The sequence below is a fragment of the Atractosteus spatula genome, unplaced genomic scaffold, assembly GCF_055471065.1.
Source record: "Atractosteus spatula isolate fAtrSpa1 unplaced genomic scaffold, fAtrSpa1.hap1 Scaffold_147, whole genome shotgun sequence".
NCBI lineage: Eukaryota > Metazoa > Chordata > Actinopteri > Semionotiformes > Lepisosteidae > Atractosteus > Atractosteus spatula.
In genome coordinates, this window is record NW_028296705.1 from 20,323 (window position 1) to 43,765 (window position 23,443).

The 23,443-nt window shown below is 39.1% G+C and overlaps 1 protein-coding gene across 1 annotated transcript; it reads left to right on the forward strand.

The window, feature by feature from the left end:
• Positions 1-12,009: 12,009 nt before the first annotated feature.
• Positions 12,010-22,298, forward strand: LOC148809335 (cell surface glycoprotein CD200 receptor 1-B-like). The gene is made up of 4 exons (XM_088909280.1): positions 12,010-12,197; positions 13,583-13,657; positions 19,167-19,472; positions 20,510-22,298. The coding sequence occupies exons 1-4, from the start codon at positions 12,134-12,136 to the stop codon at positions 20,818-20,820; spliced, it is 756 nt and encodes a 251-aa protein (XP_088765406.1). The 5' UTR covers positions 12,010-12,133; the 3' UTR covers positions 20,821-22,298.
• The last annotated feature ends 1,145 nt before the right edge of the window (positions 22,299-23,443 follow it).

Consider the following 23,443-nt stretch of genomic DNA (forward strand, 5'->3'; position numbering starts at 1 on the left):
TGAAATACTTGCAGCGTTAATGGTGTCAGAGCAAGGTGATCGCTCGGACGTGGTTTACTCCTGCCTCGTGTGCGACTGCTCTTCCTAGTGTTAGAAAGTCTTTGACGCTACAAAGAAGAGCAGCTACACATAGAGGACCCCTATCAATTCTTTGTTTCCTGCCACCTCCACCTCTGCCCAAGGTGTGGTTCAAACTGGCTCAACAGCCACTCACACCTCTGTGCCTCAGTACCTAAGGTGTGTTAATTGCCTCCTGTCAGGATGGTCAGTGTGTTCTTATCCTGTTTCTAATTGTGCCCTGCTGTTGTTTGTTGTCTGCCTCAGAAAACTTGAAGTGTAAAATCTTGGGGTGGAGGCATACATTTCACAATCCTGGCTACTAACGCAACTTAATTAATCACAGCCTGTTCCTCCTTCTACAGTTTGCATTCTGTGACAATCTCAAATTCAAGCCACAGAGCTGTCTAAACCTTTACTCAGTGCGGTATGAGGTTTGATGTAAACTGTATTGACGGGAAAGTGTATTTTAAGGCCCACTGCCTAATGCCCTTACATTTCACTTAGGCGCTCGTTAGTGATCGCGGAAAAATAGAGAAGAAGGCACTTTTAGGGCTGGGGTCTTGGGTTTGCGCAGCCAAGTGGCATAAGGTGCTGATTTTTAGGTTTCAGGGGGGTGGGCTCGAATTCCACCGGTGTCAGAGCGCATTGCATCGCACGGGATGTGTTTTAAAGCAACTTCACAGAAAAATATCAGAAACAAGAGAGCCATGTAGAATCTTTCTAAAAGGAGGGCTTCTACACCAGGGAGGCTTTGCGTTTCTTTGGTCTTTCAGAGTCTTCGGGGCATTTTTTAAACTGCTGGTTAGATGACGCGATCAAGCTATCTAGTCACCAGGAATGATCCATTCAAACGCCAAAGTAGTGCATGGTAGTAGGTGACGGGGCAGAGAAGAAAAAAAGAACACTCCACAAGACTAAGCAGTCAGTAAAATAGTTTTTATTTGATTTCAGTTTGCCTCCCGACCTTTCTCTATTATGTCTTTAAATAAAATAAATGCAGTCTGACTACACCACCCTCAATACAGGTGAGGGAACTTTTTCTTATAATGCTCAGGTTCTTTTACTCCGCTGACCCATACTAATTCACAGGCAAGACACCAACTTGACTTAATCAGACATGTATTCAATTCAGATACACCAAACAACTCCTGCTACTGTAAGACTAAGAAGCAAATGCTTAAAATTAGATAGCGAAACAACCCACTTGCTCCTGAAGGACTGAATGCGTCGACCAAATCCATTTGTTGAGCACCTTAGAAGACTCTCAGATGCATCAAGTACGCACCATAAGGAGAAAGGCAAGTAACAGCAAACGGTGACACTTCTACTTGAAATACAAGCTCTTTAAGAAGAGCAAAGACACTGCAAGTTAGTGCAGAAGGTAACTCTGGGGGTATTTGAACCCACACCCTTTAGATGCCTTTTTTAACATCAATGTTCAGAAATCTAATGAGCTATTCATTGCCCCACAGAGCAATGCCTTTCCTGGTTTTTCACCTGACCTTTTAAACTTACCATTCTGTGACCTCACCAGTTACTTTAGAATTCTGTAAGCAGTTTTAATGTCTACTTTTGACGCAGAAGAGCCTGTTCAATCCCTGGTGTGAGCATGTTTGTTGCTCGTCATAACATTTTAATTCCATTTTAATCTCCACTGTCCAATCACATTACATCACAATCAGATGCTGATTAGTTCTTGAAGAAAAAGATAAGAAGGCACTTTCATGAGTGTACCTCAGGCTTAGTGTGGCCCAGTGGTCACGTTTGCTAGTTTTTTAACTTTAGTTCCTTCAAGTTAATGGGTTGGAATCCAACCACTGCCAAAGCACATTGCAATGCAAAGAAGCATTTTAATGATACTGTGCAGAAAAACGAATGAAAACAGAAAAAAGCCTGAAAGAAAGAAATCTTTTACACTCGTGAAAGCATGCAAATTTTGCATTTGTTAGATTACACATGTAATAATAATAATAATAATAATTTCTTACACGTATATAGCCCTTTTCTGGACACTCCACTCAAAGTGCTTTACAGGTATTGGGGATGCCCCTCCACCAATGCACAGCATCCACCTGGATGATGTGACGGCAGCCATAGTGCACCAGAATGCTCCCCACACATCAGCTATCAGTGGGGAAGAGAACAGAGTGATGAAGCCAATTCATAGATGGGGATTCTTAGGGGGCCATGATTGGTAAAGGCCAATGGGACGCTGGAGTTCCACCCCTATTCTTTTCAAGAAAAGCCCCAGGATTTTTAATGACCACTGAGAGGCAGGACCTTGACTTTACAACTCATCTAAAGAACAGCACCATTTTACAGTATAGTATCCCGCTCACTATACTGGGCCATTAGGACCCACACAGACAGCAGGGTGAGCACCCCCTGCTAGCCACACTAACACCTCTTCCAGCAGCAACTAGCTTTTTCCAGGAAGTCCCCCATTCAATTACTGACTAGGCTCACAACTGCTTAGCTTTAGGGGGTTGCCATTTTTGAGATGCAGGGTGATATGGCTTCTGGCGTTTACAGTACTCTATATAACTCTTAAAGGCTTTTAAAACATCTTGAACAAATTTTCTCATCACCAGAAATGATGCTTTCAAATACAGTTAGTATTGGAAGGTTGTATTTGCTCCTAACAAGTTCCAGATTTTCCAATTTCCTATGACAAAAGTTTAAGAGAGATTATCGCTCTCTACAGACAACAACAAAAAAACACAAGAAACACAAGGGACGTGTATTTATTGTGAGTCCAAGTTGGGCAGCACACACTTAAGGGTCTTTGCTGCAAGTGGATCCCCAATGTCACCACACCCCTTTCAGACCACTGGGCAAATTTTCTGCTCTACCATTGGAGCTAATTCCCCTTTTCATGTACTCTCCTCTGAGAGTAGTGCTGTATATGGCCCCCCTCCGGGCCTCTCTTCCATAGTAATACACTAAATGAGAGCCTTTTGGACTTTTTACCTGCCTTGTTATTGTTTTTGACACATTCCATCTAAATAATAGCTCGACTGAGGGTCTCTGACCCATATTATTTGCAGTTCCCAAAGCCCAGAGACCAGTCCGCCCAAGCTACACCACCCTTGACCAGTCCCCTGTACCAGCTCCACTCACTGTTTTGTCACTGTCTCAGCCCTGGCCTGTCACATGGACTTAGGTCATCATGGTATGGACAGATGCCTTATGGGAATAGGAGTTCTACTGCTACTAAGTCCCTTATGGGTAGTATCAGTGCCAGGATACCCTTCAATTTTGTGTCAGTTTTACAATATCTGTGTTGGTGTGACAGATGCACACCAACCTCTGTCAGTGTCTAGGTTCTGTAGTGTCCTCACTGCCATAGCAGCCACAGGCTAGGACTCTGGTACCTTCTGGTATCTCCTGAACCATAGCAGACACCTATCTCTATGGGCAGTGTACAGCACACATTTTACAAAGACTTCTGAGCCTTGGCTCAGCAAAGTCTTCACCTTTTGTGGTAGATACCCACATCTCTTGGTCTTTGACCTGAGTTTAACAAAAAAGTTTCAAGGAGAAATTCTTATATGCTACATAGTCCTATCTGTTCTGTTCTATATCATGTCCTATAAAAGAAAATCCAACGTGTTTCACCATTTCCAAATCTGTTCAGTCTTGTTATCTAGGTATGCTTCCTTCTGTCTCCCTGAGGAAGAAAGACAGCACAGTTCTTCGGTTGTCTGTAACATCCTTTTCAGTCTCCAGAGTCCTACACAACTTGTTCTTTTGTACTCCCTGGATAAGCTCTACAAAAATACAGGATAGAAAAAGAAAAGAGCCCCCATGTCTCCTTGCTCCAGCCTCTGAAATCTACTCTTCAGTGGCCAAAGCTTATATATCCCCTCTCAGACCAGAACTCTAGGGTTTGAATAAGGGGCCAGGGTCTCAAGGTGATCACAACAGGGAAGGAGTAAAGGGGAGACAGGCATCTTTCAAACCAAATAACTGTTAATGATCAGGAGGCACAGAGCACTGTCCCAGCTTCTCCAGGATAATCAGGTAGGATGCCTGGAAGGAGGTGTCAATGAAATACTGATCACACTGTACGGTGCCTCACTACGTTAGTGCATTGTAATGTGCAGGGCAATATGTACAAATTGCAAATACCTAACAATGAATTATCTGATTGCAAATATTGACAGTAGTATAGCAATGCACTGTAATATTGGTTGAAATCATAAGTGACAACAAAGGCAACCGCTGAGCTTGGATGAAAAGTGGCCTGTGGAAAAAGTGTTTACCCCAGTCTATGGAAGTAGGCATGAGAAGTTCAGTAAAGTCAGTTCACTCTGATAATCACACCATGTGGTGACAGTAGCCCAGGCAGCAGGAAGTGAATGTGTCAAACCAGTTTCTCAGTATCTGAGAACAGACAATGCTCTTCTGGATCTGAAGAGGTTTGTCCAAATGTAGGAGAGCTGAAGAGCCTTGATAGTTGTAACAGTTTATTAAGTATAGTTGTATAGCTATAGTTGTTGTTAAGGATTGTTGTAACAGTTTATTAAGCACTGGAAGTCTCAGGACATTCAAAGACATGACAGAGAACTGGTGTTTTAAGGTTTTATGCTTCTCTGCAACTTTGAACCTGGTGATTTGTGGTAAGCTTCCCCACGTTGTCTGAGAGATCTAAATGATGTGTCAACATAAACACTCAAACACACACTTAGATCCTCTTCTCGCTCTAAGCTTCCCCATTTGTTTTTAAAGTTTGTGCTTTCTACTGTTGTGGAATTTTATCGAAGAAGAGCCAGGAGAGGTATTCTCATTCACTCAGTAAGGTATTTATTCATATTGCAATATGGGAAAAAGCCATCGCCCGTCTGTGCAGAGAAGTGAAAGCTGATTCAAAAGCAAGCAGGGAGAGCCCTTGTTTTATATCTTTTTTAAGCTAATGCAACACTTCAAGGACAGGCAAAGCAGTAATTTTCCATTCCTTATAGGTTTCTGCTTTAAGCAAAGAAGAGCAGTTATTCAAATAGTTTCTCATACTCCCTTCTTCAAGCAGCAGAGATAAACATTATTAAAACATCCCGTGCCCTTGACGAGTTGGGTGCTATCACACTTTGTTCTAAGTATCCAGCTGCTTCTGCAGCACAGCTCTGTCCGTAAACAACATTTTTAGGATAAAACACCTTTTCTCAGTAACTTTCCATTACACTACCTACAGAACTAAGTGCATTTGTCTATACTAATAATAATCTGTCAGGTGTTAGACCAGTCTTGAATTTTATCTAAAAAAAATATTTTCATTTGCTGCTTCTATGGTATATGCAAATCCTCTTAATCAGGTGTCATCTGAAAAGTTGACTAGTTTAATAACTATCCATATCCATATCAAAATCCATATCTTTGGCATACATTAGGAATTAGCAGAGGTCTTAGTACATATCCCTGTGGTACATATCCCTCACCCCAATTTGAGCATTCTTCATTTATCTTTTTCCTTTATCTACATCTCCTGGTTTCCATTTCAGTAAATTTTTTGTGTGTCATTGGAGGAAAGCCTCAGTCGATGTATTTAACTATGACTAAACTTTTGGGAATAATTTAATTCCATTCATATATTGTTCTTTACAGAATCAGGTACACACAGTAGAAGAGAGAGTAGAGTACTTTACTTTATAAGAGTATAAACTTATTTTTCCTATGAGAAAATCCAATCTGCTATAGAGTAATTTATTTGGTTACTATGAACCAAAAGACAATACAGTAAATCCTAAAATCTTACAAATGCTTATATTAAATGAGGCATCATAGAAACAAAAAAACAGAAAGCAAGACTGTTGAGACCCCAAGTTTCTAGGGGTAAAGGGGTGTAACATTTAGGATGGATTTGGATGCAGGTGGATTTCTGGTGAGGACTTAGCAAGCGTGACAACAAGTTTGGTGCAAAAAGGATTTATTTTAAAGTGAATACGTGAGTGGTACGTAATAGGACACAATAACACACAGGGAAAGGGAACTAGAGTGGTGCAAAGAGAAGAAAATAACAAACAAAATGGAGCTGGCTAATAAAATGAGGGGAAGCTGATCTAACTACAAAACAAAACCCGAAGCATTCGGTCTTCTGTGTCTTCTAACACCCTAGCTAAACCTTCAGTAACTACTCAAAACCATACAAGACAAAAGGCACTCACCCGCCCTAAACTAGTGTTACTAATACAAAGATCAACTACGTGTGTACAATGTACCCAACAACCTAAACTAACCCTTAACACAAAAGTTCACACAAATACACAAGTGACTATGAATACAAATAAGTGAAAACAAAAGAAGACACAAGGAATAGGATACAAAGGAGCACAGAGGTTGATATAACACGTTTGGGCAAGGTAATGGCGAAATAAAGGAAAATACAAACAAACAAACGTACAAGGAGACAAATATAAAACAACAAAGCCGAAGCTGTACGAAAACACACACACACAAAGCGAAACGAACGAAAATGGAGAAGCGAAGCCGAAGCAAAACGAAAGTGAAATGAAGCTGAGCCGAGCAGAACCAAAGTCAAGCGAAAGGGCCCTTCATTCTGAAAACCTCCAAGTTAAATATTGAATAAGCTGACTTCTGGTTGGCCGAGAAGCTGATTGATGATGATGTAATACGGAAACAATGGTGTAATGATGGACCAGTGGGGAGGGAGAACAATCAAAGTCAGGAAGTGTGGAACATAGCGACAAAAACACACATGGACCACACACTGGAACGTAACAAAGACAATGAAAATAAAATGAAATAATTGCAGGTAAAATAGTAAAAAAATAAGGGACTGTTTTACTGAGAACGAAAAGAGAGTCACATACACCAACCATTTGCATTTACAATACCTGCTGAACATATTGGGATAGCAATTTGTATTTGTGATTATGAGATCCATATGAATGAGTACAATATATGTATTATTTTGCCAATTCCAGGCAAACGTGACCATCTTACAACAAAATCATAGTTGGTGTTCGACACAGTAACCATAACATCTAGAAAACGTTCACTTTAAATGCATTTCAGAAATTAAAAGTCACTGCAGAAACTTTGACGTCTTGTCTGTTCTTGGCATCTTCTTCCTTTAATTTTCTCTTCTGCTGTAAAATGCTGCTCAATTGGATTTTAATCTGGAGATCGGCTTGGCCAGTCTAAGGCATTCTAACATTTTTTCTGATAATATATAATATAATGTTTTTTAGCTCAAGTGAGCCATGTATGACATTATCTCCTCCATGCCTCTCAGATGAGCCAGTGTTTTTGGAAGATTTGCAATTCTTTTTTCTCCACACCCTAACTTCTCCATCACTTTGGTAGAGGTCTATCTTGGTCTCATATGTCCATGAAACATTATTCCAATGTTTTGTCTTAGTGTTTCCAACCAATCAGTACTACCGTGATAGGTTTAAATCATGTGATATATCCTTCTGCTGTCTTACTTTTCTAGGAACTTTGGTTTTAATAATAATAACTTTTATCTATAAAGCAAATTTCCAAACTCAAAGATGCTGTACATTGTGAGTAAAGAAAAAGACAAAAAAAGTACAATTAAAAGTAACCAAAGAAATAAATAAACAAGAGCATACAGGTTTTTATTGATGTGGGCGATCGGCCGTAAACCTGGAATGTGTTGATGAGCTGCTGATGAGGCAGCTTCAATTCGAAAGGAACAAACAGAATTTATCAACAGTAAATCCAGACTTTGCAAGAACTTCATTCAGATTATAGGAAAAACAGTTACATTACATTACAGGACTTTTCCATTAGCAAAAAGAGGATCAGTGGGAGTTGCTCCTTGAAAGACGAGAAGCTGAAGATAATAGAGTAGAGGTTCTTAAGGGCTGATGTAGAAAGGCTTAAATTGGTCATACGCAGATCTTATTTTACATTAATTTTACATTTGAGAAGAGGTGGAAGGATGGAAAACATCTTAAGGAAGTCCAGTAGGAACTGAGGGTGTGAGGTGCAAATATAGAGTAGTATTTTACATCAGCTGGAGGTAGTGATGGAAAGGGCGATACAGGGGAATACAAGATCTGAATAAGGATGACCTGGACGGGGATCTTGTTAGAATCCAGGGATAATATCCTAAACTTTGAAAACATGAAAGAGAAATCAGAAATATTATTGAAATTACATACAGGGATGTGAGCTGCACCAATTAGAAATTATTCTTAAGAGAAAGCCTTTGAGATGACTGAGGAATTTCATGATAAGTTTAGAAGATGTTTCTTTGTTAAGTATAAACGGCAACATTATATGACTTAATAAGCATTCATTGTTTCCAATTGTGGCCTCAAAAGAAGCATGTATGAAAGCTGGAAACTGTTTGAATAAAGAGGAGCAATGATAAGAAGGAGAGAGCTGTAGCTGTAAAAAACTTTTCGGAAAGAAGATTCATCATAAAAAACAACTCATTCCATTTTTTAAAAGAAGCACCACCACCAAAGTTTTACCTCAAATTGCAAAGTAGGACTGGGGTAAGGATCATACTAATGATGCAAGTTTGAGAAGATGTGAACTAAAAGGTATAGCCTGCATGGCATAGTTTAGGTGGCCCAGCAGAGACAGAAGTTCCTTACGTGCAAAATGTAACTGACAGCAAGGTGGGAAAATACAATGGGATGCAGTCACGAGGAAGGTAGGATGTCAGTCAGAGCTGGGGCTGAAGTGATGGCATCAGGAGCAGCAAGGGCTCTTTTTTAACTTTTCTGCGTGTTTTTCGGAGCACGGCCCGATGAATGTGAGGAGAGGCTCAGTCGGTCAGCAGGCAGACTCTTTGCATCTGATTGGATGACATCATCAGGTGATGCATAAGTTTACTGGAAGCCCAGGACTTGTTTGTTGGACACCTTTAATATGTAAAAAGCTGCAACTCTCCTAGTTGTATATTGTGAACAGATTTTGGGTTAAAGGAGAGTATGATGAGGGTTTTTCTAAATCCAGTTAATAAAGGCAGGAAAGGTCTCATCCACTTTGAAACATGATCTGCAAACGTCACAGCAGGTTTGTGTTCGTCCAGAGCAGCCTGGGTTTGCAGGAGAAATAAAAGAAGGGCTGTGAGGCTGGATTTTTTTATAGTGACTGAATGACAATGGCAAATTCCAGTCTTTCGAAAGGCATGGAATCTTGGAAAGGGACTGGGGGATGAGGCTGGATGAGGTTCATAAGCAAATGACTGAGATGGCAAAGCAGCAGATGAAGCACCTGCAGGTACAGGGAAAATGTGGATTATGATTGAGATCCAAAAATATTAATTGGAACAGCAAGCTGGAATATCCATTGCAAAGTGAAAATAAACAGCAGTATTAATAAAGGTAGGGAAAAACAGAGTTGCAGAAAGATGTATCCCAATGAGAGAAGGGGATTGTGTACAGTATTTCTAGTATTTTAGGTGAGATGATGTCACAAGTGATTGCGAATGACTGGCAGCTGAGACTGATTGAATTTGGTTATCATCCCTCCCGAACTTTCATTATAAACTCCATTTACTGATACAACCTTGTTCTCTTGGTCTCAGCAGTTAACCCATTTCCTGTCACCATTTACCAAAGGGACACAAACCCACCCAGTGCAGTGATGAAGAGCTCTGGTAACTTCTTTGTGAGCTGAGGGTCTGAGTCAAAGAGCCAAAGAACTCAATGGTCATTGATTATTAATTTGGCTCAACCTTTTATCAAAAGTGACTTCATGTGCACAGTCTGCAACTGTACTGCAAGCAACTGTGTTGCTAAAGGGTACAACAGTAATGCTCCTCCTGTGATCTGAACCCACAACTTACCAGTTATTAGTCCATTGCATGGATTATTAGTTCAGTCCTGCATAGATGGTGCTACAACTATTTAATAGCTCTGAATTTTAAATGTATTTGCATCTTTCAATACTGTGTTGATGATTAAAATACTGAAGGAATGGAAATCTAAAAGATTTTAATTCATTAACAGTCAGTTTAATGCCCTGCATATGTTAGTGAAGTAATCAACAATGCTCAGTCTTAGTTACAGTAAAGTACTACAGGGCTGGATGCTATCGTAAGCTAAAGAAGTGCTCTAAGCAGTAATCATTCACTTTGACATTAAACAGCTTTCACTGTTTATTTTCAGCTTCTGCTGTGTTATGTCAGATAATAATCAACTGTTTCCATATAGTTTAGATGGTAATATAATGATTTACACCTTAACAGCACTTAGTGCCGAAAACCACAACTTCCTGCAGTGACTATTTTTTTACTTTTGAAAGGTTAAATGGTATCAAGGCAGGAACTCAATTCACTATTTGCAACAGATGACTTTTAACAGGAGTGGAATTTGGAAGAAACATGGAGCGGTTAGCTTGTACACCACAACAGCCTTAGTTTGTGACTAAGAACCACATTCAGGCTCAGAGTTCTCACTGATCTGCTATCATGTTTCTTGTGCCTCAATGGACTAATTACTGGTTATTTGACTCACATGTTCCATGTGAGTCACTTTAAGACTTTGAAGAACACAAAACTAACGTTGTATTCTCTTTTTCACGCAAGAAGTTTCAACTAACAAATATGAATAATTGTAAAGGTTGGAATTTTACACTTAAATGAAATATTACATTTGTGATACTGAACATTATCATTGTGAGACAGGTCATGGTCAGAACTCTTTAGCCAATATCTGTTTTAATTTTAAAGTAGGAGTTACCTAACTTGTGCATAACCTTTGGGACACCACATTGCTCGATCAGCTCAGACTGCTTTTTAGGAACTTTGCTATCACAGCTCACCAAAGATATGAAAAGGATCCTTTAAACCATAGTTGTATAATGTCTTTATGACCTTTATAAATGTTGATTTCCAAAGCATTCTAATTTGACACTTCTGCTGAATATTTGCCTCTAGATCAGGTCAGGGATTTGCAAAACACATTGAATATTGTTACAGGCTGAGGTAGATGAAAATGAAGGTGTCTCTAAGAGTCTAGACACAATGGGTAATACCTACTGTAACCTAGTGTTGCTCCACTTCCACTTCTACTTCCCAGAGCTTCAAACCAAGAGATGTTTACTTAGTTGTGCTCAGTGTGAGACATACTGGTCAAAATAATCTTCTGGTTTACCTTAGTTATTTAAGTTCTGGGTAAATGGTTAAGTGTCAATCAACAGTCCAGACATATGAGATCAGATCAAGACAGAGAAAGGAGGGAAAAAAGAGAAGACCATGAGGGAAATACAGACTGCAAGAGAGAGATGAGACAAGAGCAGACAGAACTTAAAGCATGTGCCAGGCAAACGTTCCTCGTTCGACAACATCCAAAAACACCCAATTGAAACGAAGTATTTGAATCTTACTTAAGAGAGTTACTGTAGCTATGCTGTAATTTGTAGGGAACTTGGTGTTCCTGAGTGAAGAATTTGTCTGTTTAGACTGCTTCTCCTGCTTAGTGGGTGCATTTTAGAATAGGGAGATAGGCTCCAGGATATAACTTTGTGGCGTCCGGGTTAGAGAAAGACAGATTTAATTGTAGGTTATATTCTATTTAGTTTAGAAGTCAGTCTTGGGTGCCAACAGAAAACCTCTCCTGCGCATAGTCACTGTCTTGACCCTTCTCAAGAGTTCACCTCATTTAGTCTTCCACACTAGCAGTCAAGTGCCTGATTGATCTGCCACTTCATTCTCCACTACTATGTACCATTTACAAATGCCTAAAATTGAATTGTCTGATTAGTAATATTAACGTCACTGTAGCAATTCACTGTATCAGTAATATAGGTAACAACAAACGTGACTGCTGAGCTTGGATGAAAAGTGGACAGTGGAAAAGTGATTACCCCAGTATATGCGTACAGCAAGTAGGCTTGAGAAGTTCTGTAAAGCCTGTGCACTCTGATAATCACACCACGTGCTTATAGTGGAAAAAATAGCCCAGGCAGCAGGAAATGAATGTTTCAAGACAGTTTCTCAGTATCTGAGAAGAACAGACAATGCTCTGCTGGATCACCAGTGATTTATCTAAATATAGGAGAGCCTGGCTGACTCGGACAGTTGCCTTGTAACAGTTTAGTGAGCACTGAAAGTCTTGGGACTGTTGAAGACATGACAGAGAACTGGATAATTAAGATTTTATGCTGCTTTGCAGCTCTGAGTGTGGTGATTCATGGTAAGCCCATGTCTTTCTCAATATCCCAGGTGTATCTAAGATGTATATTGAATTCTCATGTACTTTTTGTGTTCCTTTGAGTTTAAACAGAGCACAAAAGACTTGTGATTTTCAAACTGGATTTAAAATGTTACTGTCAAGTATTTTGTTATTTTATGTTGGATTCTCATTAACAAAACATTTTTGACTTAGTATATTTTAAGTATTTGAGGTGCATGAAACATCTCAGTAAATCAATATGTATATCAAAGCTCAGTGTCCCATAAAATTTACTGTTTCTTCACAATGACATTTTAGAGGAATGGTCACAAACCAGAGGGGACCATTTGACCCATCTAGCCCATTTGGTAGTGAGAAGTTAATTGATCTGAGGAACTCATCCTGAACCAGAGGGTATCAGCTTTACAATATGCCTGGGCAACTTGTTCTACACTCCCCTCAACCCTTTGTGTAAAGTCCACTGTTTTGACTTTTTCTGTGACTTTGATGATTTTGAAAACTTGTATGACTTCCCCTCATAGTTTCCTCTGTTGAAGACAGTTATTTCAGAAAGTCAGTGTAGGATATTCCTTAAAGTCCCTTAATACAATTGTTTGCTCTTTACTGGACTGATTCCAGAGCACCATCATCATTATTGTAACCTGGTAACCAAAATATTAACATTCTAAAACTCTAGAATATTCAAAATATAGCAAATTCTAAATGAGGCCTGTCTAGTGCATTGTACAATTGTAACACGGTATCCCTTAATTTGAATTACATACTATTGACCATATAGCCTAACAGTTTGTTTGCCTTTTATTGCTTCCCCATATTGTCTGGGAAATGGAAATGATGTGTCAACATAAACCCTGAAGTGTCTTTTTGTTTTTCATAAGTAGCCTCTTTTAGCTCAAAGCTTCCCACTTTGTATTTATTGTTTTTGTGTTGTACTTGCAAAACTCATTGAAAAACTTGCATTTTTCTACATAAAAAATAATCTGTCAGGTGTTTGACCAGTCTTGACTTTTAGCTAAATGTTTTGGATTTTCATTTGCAGCTTATACAGTGCTTGCTATTCGACTTAATCAGGTATCATCTGATAAAATGACTAGTTGAATAACTATACCAGAATCTATAACAGAGATATAAATTAGGGAAACAGCAGAGGTCCTAGTAAATATCTGTGTGGTACTCCACTAATTACATCACCTTCATCCCTCATCTACACCCTCTGTTTTTATGTATTAACCATTTTAAAACCAAATGCATACATTTCCCTTCCTGTTGTGAGTTTTAAATGTACTTCCAAATAGTTTTCACTGGTGTCCCCTAGTTCATGTTTCACTGTTGATTCTGAAGATGTCCACTTGGTCAGCTTTGACTAATATTGATTTCCCTTGTAGGCGATGCTGCTAATGTCACTGAAGAAAAGCTACAGTCAACACCCATAACATCAACTAAACCATTGGGAGTAATGGGTAATCTTTCATTCCATTCACATGCTTTTATTTGCAGTATCAGTCATATACAGTAAAATGTAATGAATTTTCCCCTCAAAAGAAAAAATTGTTATGTTTATGAATTTATTTTAATGTGAAAATAGAATATGTTATAAGGTAATTCATGACAACAGAAACTAAATCAAGTAATTTCAGATTTAAAAAATAGGGACTGTTTTAATGAGAAAGAAAACAGTCACATTACATTTACACTGACAATTTGCATTTACATTGCCAACCAAACATATTGGGATAGCAATTTGTATTTGTGATTATTACATCAATATAAGCAATATAAATGAGTACAATATTTATTTTATTATTGGCAATTCCAGGCATACTTGTGACCATATCACAACAAAATCAAACTTGCTGTTCAACACAGTGACCATAACAACTAGAACACTTTCACTTTAAATACATTTCAGAATGTAAAAGTCATTGCAGATATTTTGACTTCTTATCTGATCTTGACATGTTTTGCCTTCAGTTTTCTCTTCAGCCTGTAATATACTACTCAATCAAATTTAAATCTGGAGATGGATCTGGACAGTATAATATTTTCTAATATATTTTCCTAATGAATATAAGTGAGCTATGCATTACATTACCTCCTCCATTACCTCCATTACCTCCTCCAAACTCCTCCAGTGTTTTTTTGGAGCATCTGCAGTTCCTTTTTTTCTCCACACCCTAACTGTAATGTGAGCCAGTCCAGGCTCCCATGAAGCGTAGTTCAGGATGTAAGTAAGAAAGTGGAGAAGGACATCAGGGGAAGGTTCAACAGGATAAGATGGGTAGACAGACAGGGGGGTGTGACGACAGTGATCCGGTGCTTGAGGGGTGTGGTAAGTGCAAACAAATCCAGACAGTCCAAAGGGGGAATCCGGGGCGCAGTCCAAAGTCCAAAACCGGGGGATCCATCCAAGACGATACAAACAAGGTTAAAATCCGGAACAGGATCCAGAACAGGGACAGGGAATAAAACCAAGGTAACGAGGCCAGGCGCTCCGAGCCCCAAATGGTCAGGACACAGTGATGAACCTACGCCGTCGGGTCTCTCCTGGACCCGCTGGTAGGCGGGCTTCCGGACGACCGTCTTCCAATGAAGAGCGGGGAATAGCGAGAGCACCAGGCTTAAATAAGGAGGCAGAACAGGGGGCAGGTGCACGTAATCAACTGAAATACGAAAGGGCAGGAGCGCCCTTAAGAGGAGGGATAATGATCATGACACTAACTTCTCCATCGCTTTTGTAGAGGTCTGTCTTGGTCTCATATGTCCATGAAACATATTCATCTTAGTGTTTCCAACCAATCAGTACTATCATAAGAGGTTTAAATCATGTGATGTGTGCATTATAGTTCTACTGTCTCAGTTTTCTATGAACTGTGGTTTTAATAATAATAACATTTATTTATAAAGTGCCTTTCCAAACCCAAGGACGCTGTATATTGTGAATAAAGAAAAAGACAAAAAAAGTACAATTAAAAGTAAACAAAAAACAAACAAGAGCATACAGGTTTTTATAGATGTAGGCAATCAGACATAGACCTTGGTAAAAATGTCAATTTTCAGTTTGGATTTGAAGAGAGTTAAAGAAGTTGTCTTTTGTAGAGTCTGAGGAAGGTCATTCCATAACACTGGAGCAGTGAGAGAAAAGGCACGGTCACCAAAAGTCTGTAATTTAGTCCTGAATACAGTGAGTAGAGGACCAGCCTCAACTGAATGGGGCCTACGGGAGGGAGTGTATACATGGAGAAGGTCGGAGATGTATGATGGAGCCAGATTGTTTAGAGCCTTGAAAATCAGTAACAAGATCTTATATTGAATACTGTATGTGACTTTATAGACCCACTCCTAGTGTAGGAGTCATATGTTGCCAGGGTCCAGTGTGAGTTAGTATTCTAGCTGCAGTTTTGAACATATTGCAACTTGTTGAGAAGAGAGGTTTGGATCCCATAGAGCAGTGGTTCTCAAACCTTTTGGACCAAGTACCACCCCTGATCAAAGCATCCAAGTACCATCTACAAGTCATCTTCTCATATGAACTAAAGAAAATCTCAATGACCAACATGAGCACGCTCACACACTCACACACACATATAATAAAAATAGTACTGAGCACTAATTTAATTAATATCGTACCACCTTGTAGCCATTTTCTGACACTTGCTAACACTAGCAGTGCTGTCTGTGTCAGGTTCAGTGCAAGAGCTAGTGTCCATGGCCAATAGGGTTACCATACATCTGGATTTTCCTGGCCATGTCCTCTATTTTGATCCTTATATCTCCGTCTGGGGGGAATTTTCAAATATGCAGAAACGTCCGGGATTTCAACCCCATTATTTTCACCATGAAGAATAATTAACAAAAGTTATAAAGATAGTTAAAAAGAGAGAATTTCTTAACTTCTCTAGTTCACTTCACAACCTATGTTATCAGTCAGTTTTCGTCCTGTACGTGTATGATTATGTCATGAGAGAGCGAATTTGTGCATCAATATCAGTGTCTTTACTCAGTCTCTGCAGTGCAGAAGCATTCCCTCGAAAGGCTCCCTATTTTGTTTCTCATTTTCCTACTCTCAAACACAATGTAAGTGTAAATTCACAGCAGAACTAAAAATAACATTTCCATGTTGTCAAAGTGGCAGAGAAGACTGGGAAGCTGAATGTTTGGTGTGTAAGCCTTGTACTTTTGTCTCCGTGACAGATAAAGGTGTACTTGACTTGCAAGCTCATGTTGACTCAGAAAAACACATAAAGGCAATTCGAGGAGAGAGTTTGTCAACTAAATTAACAGATTATTTTGTAAAATCTGGCAGCAAAACAGAGGATACTGCTATTGCAGCAGAGGGGACTTATGCATTTCACACAGTTAAACATCATCACAGTTACTTTACCAATGAACATAAAACATGGGATATTTTGAAAACCCTCTTCATCCCATCCCTCTTCCCAGATAAGCCATTAGGAAAGTTTCTCAGGGTGTTCTCTTTTTCTGATGTTCAAATATGGTAACCCTAGTGGCCGATGTATAATCCTCCTCGTTCTCAATGGGTGTGCATGATCTATCGGAGCTGGCGTCAGTACTCTTGGCATCTATTCCTTTCAGCCATGACATAATACTTGATTTTTGCGAGGTATTCATTTTCGATCACTTGTTCTGTTGGCGAATGTGGCTCTAAGCTGCGTCTCTGAAAGCTCGAGAGGAGTATGAACGCTCAAGTATTAGGGCGTGCTGTATCAACGTAGCTAAGTACGTAGACTGCGTATTTGACACATAAACCAATTTTATTAAAACAGAAAATATGAAAACCCGTCTCAAGCTTTCTGAAACCAATTAAGTAAACTACAGTTAAAAAATGTACATAATTTTTAATTATTCAATTTTTAATTCCCAATTTTTCAGTGCACACGACAAATTTCCAGGGTCATTTGGTGTACCACCAGGGGGCGCTCCACGTACGACAGTTCGAGAACACCTGCCTAGAGTAGAGTTGATTTTGATACCTTCATTCCACATTCTGGAGTTTTTGGTGATTTCTGGGACAGGTGTTTTAAGTTTTTCCCTTACAGCTATGACAATTTTCCTGTTATCAATTGCAAAAGCTGCAGGATATTCCAAATTTTTCATTTTTTGTATTTTCACTTTGACTTTGGACATGAAACACTGAAGTCAAAGAATAAACAGATTTATAGAAAGGTTAACAACCCAACAATGAACACCGGTCCATCAAGAGACATCTATCAGCCAATTGTCCCAATATATGCGCTCTTTCAAAATAACAGTTCAATGCAGTTAATTTATTTAATCAGCCCAAGTGGATAGAAGTGAATTGATTTAAAACTAGAAGAGTACAGTATTCATTGTGTAGGTTCCAGTTTAACATTCACTCTTTCAATACTTTTGGAGAGCACTGTACTTTATGTTAAGCTTTATGTTAGTGCTGCACTAAGTGAAATATCAGTAATGTAATGGTGCAGATAAAGTCCAGAATATTAATATTATGAGTGCATGAGATGCACAGTAATTGCAAACTGTACAACAAAAGTACAACAAGGAGAGATCATTTCCCTGCTCATTGATAAGAATTTTACAGTTTTACATAATGTGGCTTTTTTGTTTTTACATATTACTGTATATGCAAATTCCACTACAAAAATATATTAACTCCTCTGACAAAACTACTCCAGCACAACCTACAGCCTTGCCTCCCAGCATGCCTTGCAGCAATTGGACAGCTGAGATTGGGCCAGTGAGCTCTGGTGATGTCCAGGTCCCATTGCACCCAAACAGAGTGACCTTCTTGTTCAAAGAAAGGTTGGTCTCCTGATTCCCACAATAAATCAATGCATGAAAAAGTGCTAAGACCACTCATCATGATGCTAATTACAGTGGCCAAACAGAGATGCCAGTAAGCTTTAACACCTTTCTGACACTCCAGGGATCCCGTGGAAATACACAGAAATTGTAAATAGGAAGAAAGAAGCAGGAAAATCCATCCAAGAAATTCATTGTTCAAACATCTGATGGTTCTTCAGTACCTGCAGTACACGTACATCACAAGTCAGTTGATCACCTGACTAAGAGAAGCCCTTTATGATGATTTTTAATGTGAGTTACCAAGCTGGCTAGTATGAATAAAAGCAAGACAGCAGTGTAATAATGAAGAATGGTCTAAAAGACTGCAGATCGAGTCTCACTTTGTACAGAAAACTTGGAGAAAGATGAATCTGTAATACAAAAAAGAGAAAAGACATGGACAAGACACACCTAATTGCTTAATAAAAAGACAAGGAGATTAAAGCAGTGCAACATTAAGGAGCAGAAGTTACAGAAGTGTTTTGTAACAATTATAATAATATTAAAAAATATTATTTGTTCTGTGTAAATATATTACAAATGTCATCCCAAGAATAAAATGAAATCTAAAAACAACCATCATATGTCTTGAAAGTAGCTATTTATCAGGCAGCCTTCACTCTCTTACTTTTAATACTGTGACCATTGCCAATAACTATTATATTTTCTCATATTGATAATTTGTCAACTTTTCGTTGATGTCAGTAATATGATAATTACTGAAAATTAAATAATTATAATTGAATACTACAAAACACTTGTTGCCTTTTAGTCAAAACACTGAGACAAATACATTTTTTCGTCTTCCTAATTTAGTGTTTTAAGCACAAATTTGTTTTTACTAAGGAAGGACAGTGAACACCAGTCCATCCCGGGCACACACAGACACATGCAACACACCAGGTCCAATATTCCCAAAAGCCAATTAATCTACTGTACTAGTACTGTATGTCTTTCGACTGTGGGAGGAGACCAGCGCACCAGGAGGAAAACATTCAAAATCCACAAAGTTGGCACCCCAGTTCACTCTTCCTAGTGCCCCAGTGCTGAGAGGCAGCAAAGCTAACCACTGTGCCACCATGGTAGCTGAAGTCATGTGTTATTAATTCCATTTTATTTACACAGAACACAGAAGTGAGATTGTTGAACTGGACAGGAGTGTTGATCTGATGTGCACAAACCAGACCTGGAACAACATGATGTTTGTTGTCTGGAAGAAAAAGAAAGAAGGGAAAGAGGAGTGTAATATAGCAAAGAGTACCAGTGAGCCAGAAGTTAATTCCTGTAAGGATGGAAAAAGGATACAAAACAGACAGAATGGAACATATCTGCACATCCCTCATTTTCAGTACAAGGATGAAGGGATTTACTACTGTGAGGTAGTTTATAAGGGAGGCTTGCACGCTTCACAGATCAACGTGTCTGCTAGAGGTAAGAAAAATCTCTCTAATCGACGGATTTTAATAAAGTGTCTCCACAAATTGTAGGTTTTACTGTGACATTATGATGGAATGGAATACTTAGAAATGATTTGAAAGTTTTTGTTTTGTAAAAAATAACACTGTTCCTCACAGATCAGATTCCAGTTGTTTATGAACATACTTATCATCATTACAACCATCTCCATCACATTTCAGTATGCAAAGATAAATTATTCTGGAACTAAAACTCACGCATCCCACTGCAGTGCTTTCTGCACCTGCTTTGGAAAGCCTGAAATGTGACATTTAGCTGACATATTTAAATGCATTTCAAGGCGTAAGAAAGTTCTGTTCTTCTTGAAGGCAGTTCCACTGTGGTATGTACAGTAGTTATGTTGAACAGCCCTCAGAGTTCAACAGCTCAACGGGATTCTGGAAACTCCAGTGGTCAGTTAGAAAGACTGAACTTTTAAATGTTCATTTCACCTTACACAAGTGAATTGTAAGTATAATTTATTATGTTTTGAAAGCAGCTTTCCACAATAATGAAATGGACTGTATAAGATATTGTGAGAAAGCAGTTAGTCCAGATAAAATGGAGATTCCTATATGGACTTTCTGTGTTGCTCATTTGATGAGTCTGCAATCTGGAGGTCAGAAGGCAGATACTCTGTGCATGCTACTAGCCTGAGGGAGAAGAGCTGAGCAGGTACCTAAAGAACTAAGAGTTTTTGAGAACATTCAGTCAGTAGCTTATAGAGGAACGTAGGTTTTTTTTTGGTGTTTGTTTGGTTTGTGATGTCTTTTTTTGTTCCCTGCCCTGTAAACAGAATAGCTCTGGTTTTAACCTTACAGCTATTATAGCTATATGTGTGTCTATTGTCCTTGACCATGTGATCTAAACCCTATGTTAAAGATCCTGCTACAACAAGCCCAGTGGGCTGTCACAATATATTCATCTTTAGAACATATATTCAGAATATCCAGATGTGAACATTTTCTGGGGTAAGTTTTGAATTGACAGCTATCTTGCCTCTCTTCCTCAAGTTCCACCGAAGATAAATTTGGTGTATGACATCATCCAGAAGATGGCCACTTGTACAGCAGCGAACAGTAAACCAGCTGCCAACATTTCCTGGATTGGAGTGTCGAACTGGACCCAGAAAACCACCAAGAATTCAGATCACACGTACACTGTGGAGAGCTCGGCCAGCATCCCTGACAACACATCCCTGCAGAATGTGTCCTGTTTAGTTGAGCACCCAGTTTGGAAGAAGGGTGTACATAAGACCCTCGGACTACTTCTTGAAAGTATGTCACATGCTACTAAAAACTTTACAGTGAAGAGAATTGCTTAGTCTGTCATTAGTTTGTATATTGCAAGTTTAGAAGCAAACAAGAAGTTGATGAAAAGGAGTGAGATGACTTTTAATAGCACAAGTGTCACAGGGCTCAAATTACAAAGTACAGTAAAGTCACAAGTCTTTCAGTTTACCACTTTAATTTAATTTCTCAGTGTTTGAGTTTAATATGGGTTAGATTTATTATTAGTCTGTGTTTCTTATTCTGTACATTAGACACTGGAAAGTGCATTTGTGAGATTACGGAGTAATTCTTTCTCAAGGAAATTGTCAAAGGGATTAAGAAAGTGAAAATGTACAGGAAACAAATCCTAACCCTTCTATCAGTGTCACTTGTTCTGTGAGTCATTTTGACTCTATTATTTTTGGTGCTGAGAGACAAATCTGCAAAGAAACTAAAATGAGTTATAGCCAAAACCTTTCCAGGTTCTGAAATGTATTACCTTTTTCCACACAAGGAAAGAAAAATATCAACAATTAGTTACTTAATTCAACTTTGAAATATCCAAATAAATTGCATTTTTTTTTGGGGGGGGGCAGCACATATGTTGCCGTGTAGCGCTCGATACCTCCGTGCTAGCTGTGTGGAGTTGGTTCTCCCAGTGTTCACATGGGTTTCCTCCGGGTGCTCTGATTTCCTCCCACATTCTAAAGACAAACTGGTAGGTTAATTGACTTCTGGTGTGAGTGCATGTGTGTGCCCTGTGGTGGACTGGCAGCCCACCCATGGTGTATTCTGTCTTCCACCCATTGCTAGTCAGGTTAGAATCCAGCTTCGGCACAACCTTGTATTAAATAAAACATTTTTTTTTTAGAAAATGGCCAAATGTTTGTTGATGCAGCAATGACAAAGTACATTTTCTTTTAGATCTGGGTTTGTCTTTCTCATCTTTCCCTCTCACATGGACGATCATTTCTGTAAGCTTATCCAGCTTAGTAGTTCTTAGTCTTGCAGTGTCCTTCTTTGTGAGAAATCATCTGAGCAAAACCAGGTGTGTATCATTAGCCTTTTTTACACATTTAATTTATTATTTAAATTAGCATTCCTGTGAAACTGCTGCATGCTGCAAACTGTAAATGTAAAACCCATATCAGTTTGTGACGTAACAAACGTATTATCTTATTATTATTATACTGTTCTTGCAAGAGATCTATTTTCTTTTCATGGTTTGCAATTTCCCACAAAGGCAAAGCTGTCATTGGGTGACTCTGGCCCCATAACTGCAATTAATCCTCTTTAAGGAGGTCCATAGAATGTAAGATTTTGACCTGAAATGGGGTCTACATACTGTATACAGCAACAAAACAGAATGAAAGGGGGGAAACTGCTTGTTGTTTGCCAGAGATATATGGTTAAGTGCTTGCAAAAGGCTGTTTCTCCACTGTTCATTCTGTTTTGTCACTGTACTCCCTAAAGTGCTGCTGCTGTGATCATCTGCACATGTGTCAGTAAACCTTACCAACATGGATCTGAACTGCGTGACACTGGAATTTAATTTGTTCAACACTTTGTAATAACAAGTAAAGAAAACTGCCTTTAGTTTTTCCTAATTTGCAATATGTTATGTGCTACCATTTGCTAGTACAGTCCTGGTCCCGAAGTCCAGCAAGCTGCCGGTTTTCATTCCAGCCCAACTTAATTGTTCAGCTCTGAAGCCTTATGTGAACTTTTAAGTTGGAATTTTTTTTTTTTACTTCATACATGCAATAGTTAAAAGCCAACTTCTAACATATTTAAAAACAGAAAACAGTCAAACAATTCAATTCCCATTATTCAGTCCACTAAGGGTGCACACTCTGCAGGACAATCTGCTGGTGAACTCCAGGTCTGGATCAGCATTTTTTGGTTGCATTTGGAGTAATTTCTCCCTCTCATAAATAATGGAGGCATCAACTTGTCATGATCGTCATCCCTCCTCAAGGACGCTCCGACCCTTTCAAATTTTAGTTAATTATGTGCACCTGCCTGTTATTATTTAAGCCTGGCGCTTTCGCTATTCCTCGCTTAGCATTGGAAGATCGACGCCACAAGGCTTGCCTATTCCCCGGACTCGCGGGTAGCCCGTGGGTAGGCCTTATTCCCTGGCGTCCTGACCATCTGAGTCTGGGGCTGGGAGCGCCTGGCCTCGTTATCCTGTTTTTAACTCCCTTTTCCTGTTCCGGATCCCGTTCCAGATTTTAACCTTGTCTGTCTTGGATGGTTCTCGCGGCACCTTGACCCTGGACTGCGCCCCAGTTTCCTTTTTGGACTGTTTGGACTTTTTCGCTTGTGCCAAGCCCCCCAAATACTGGATCACCATCCTCACGACCCCTGTCTAACATCCTGTCCTGATCCTTCAGCGTTTTTTCCCAGTTGTCCTTTTCCAGTTATAATGGATATTAAAAGTCTACACACCCTTATTCAAATTGCAGGTTTTTCTGATGTAAAGCCAGAAATCAAGATAAATCATGTCAGACATTTTTCCATCTTTAATATAACCTTGCAACCAACAAAATTCAGGAGAAAAACAAACAGATAATTATTAGGAAAAATAATTGAAATTAAAAACCTACAACACCCTGGTTGCATAAGTGTGCACCCCCCAACTAATACTTTGTGGAAGCACCTTTTGCATTTAAC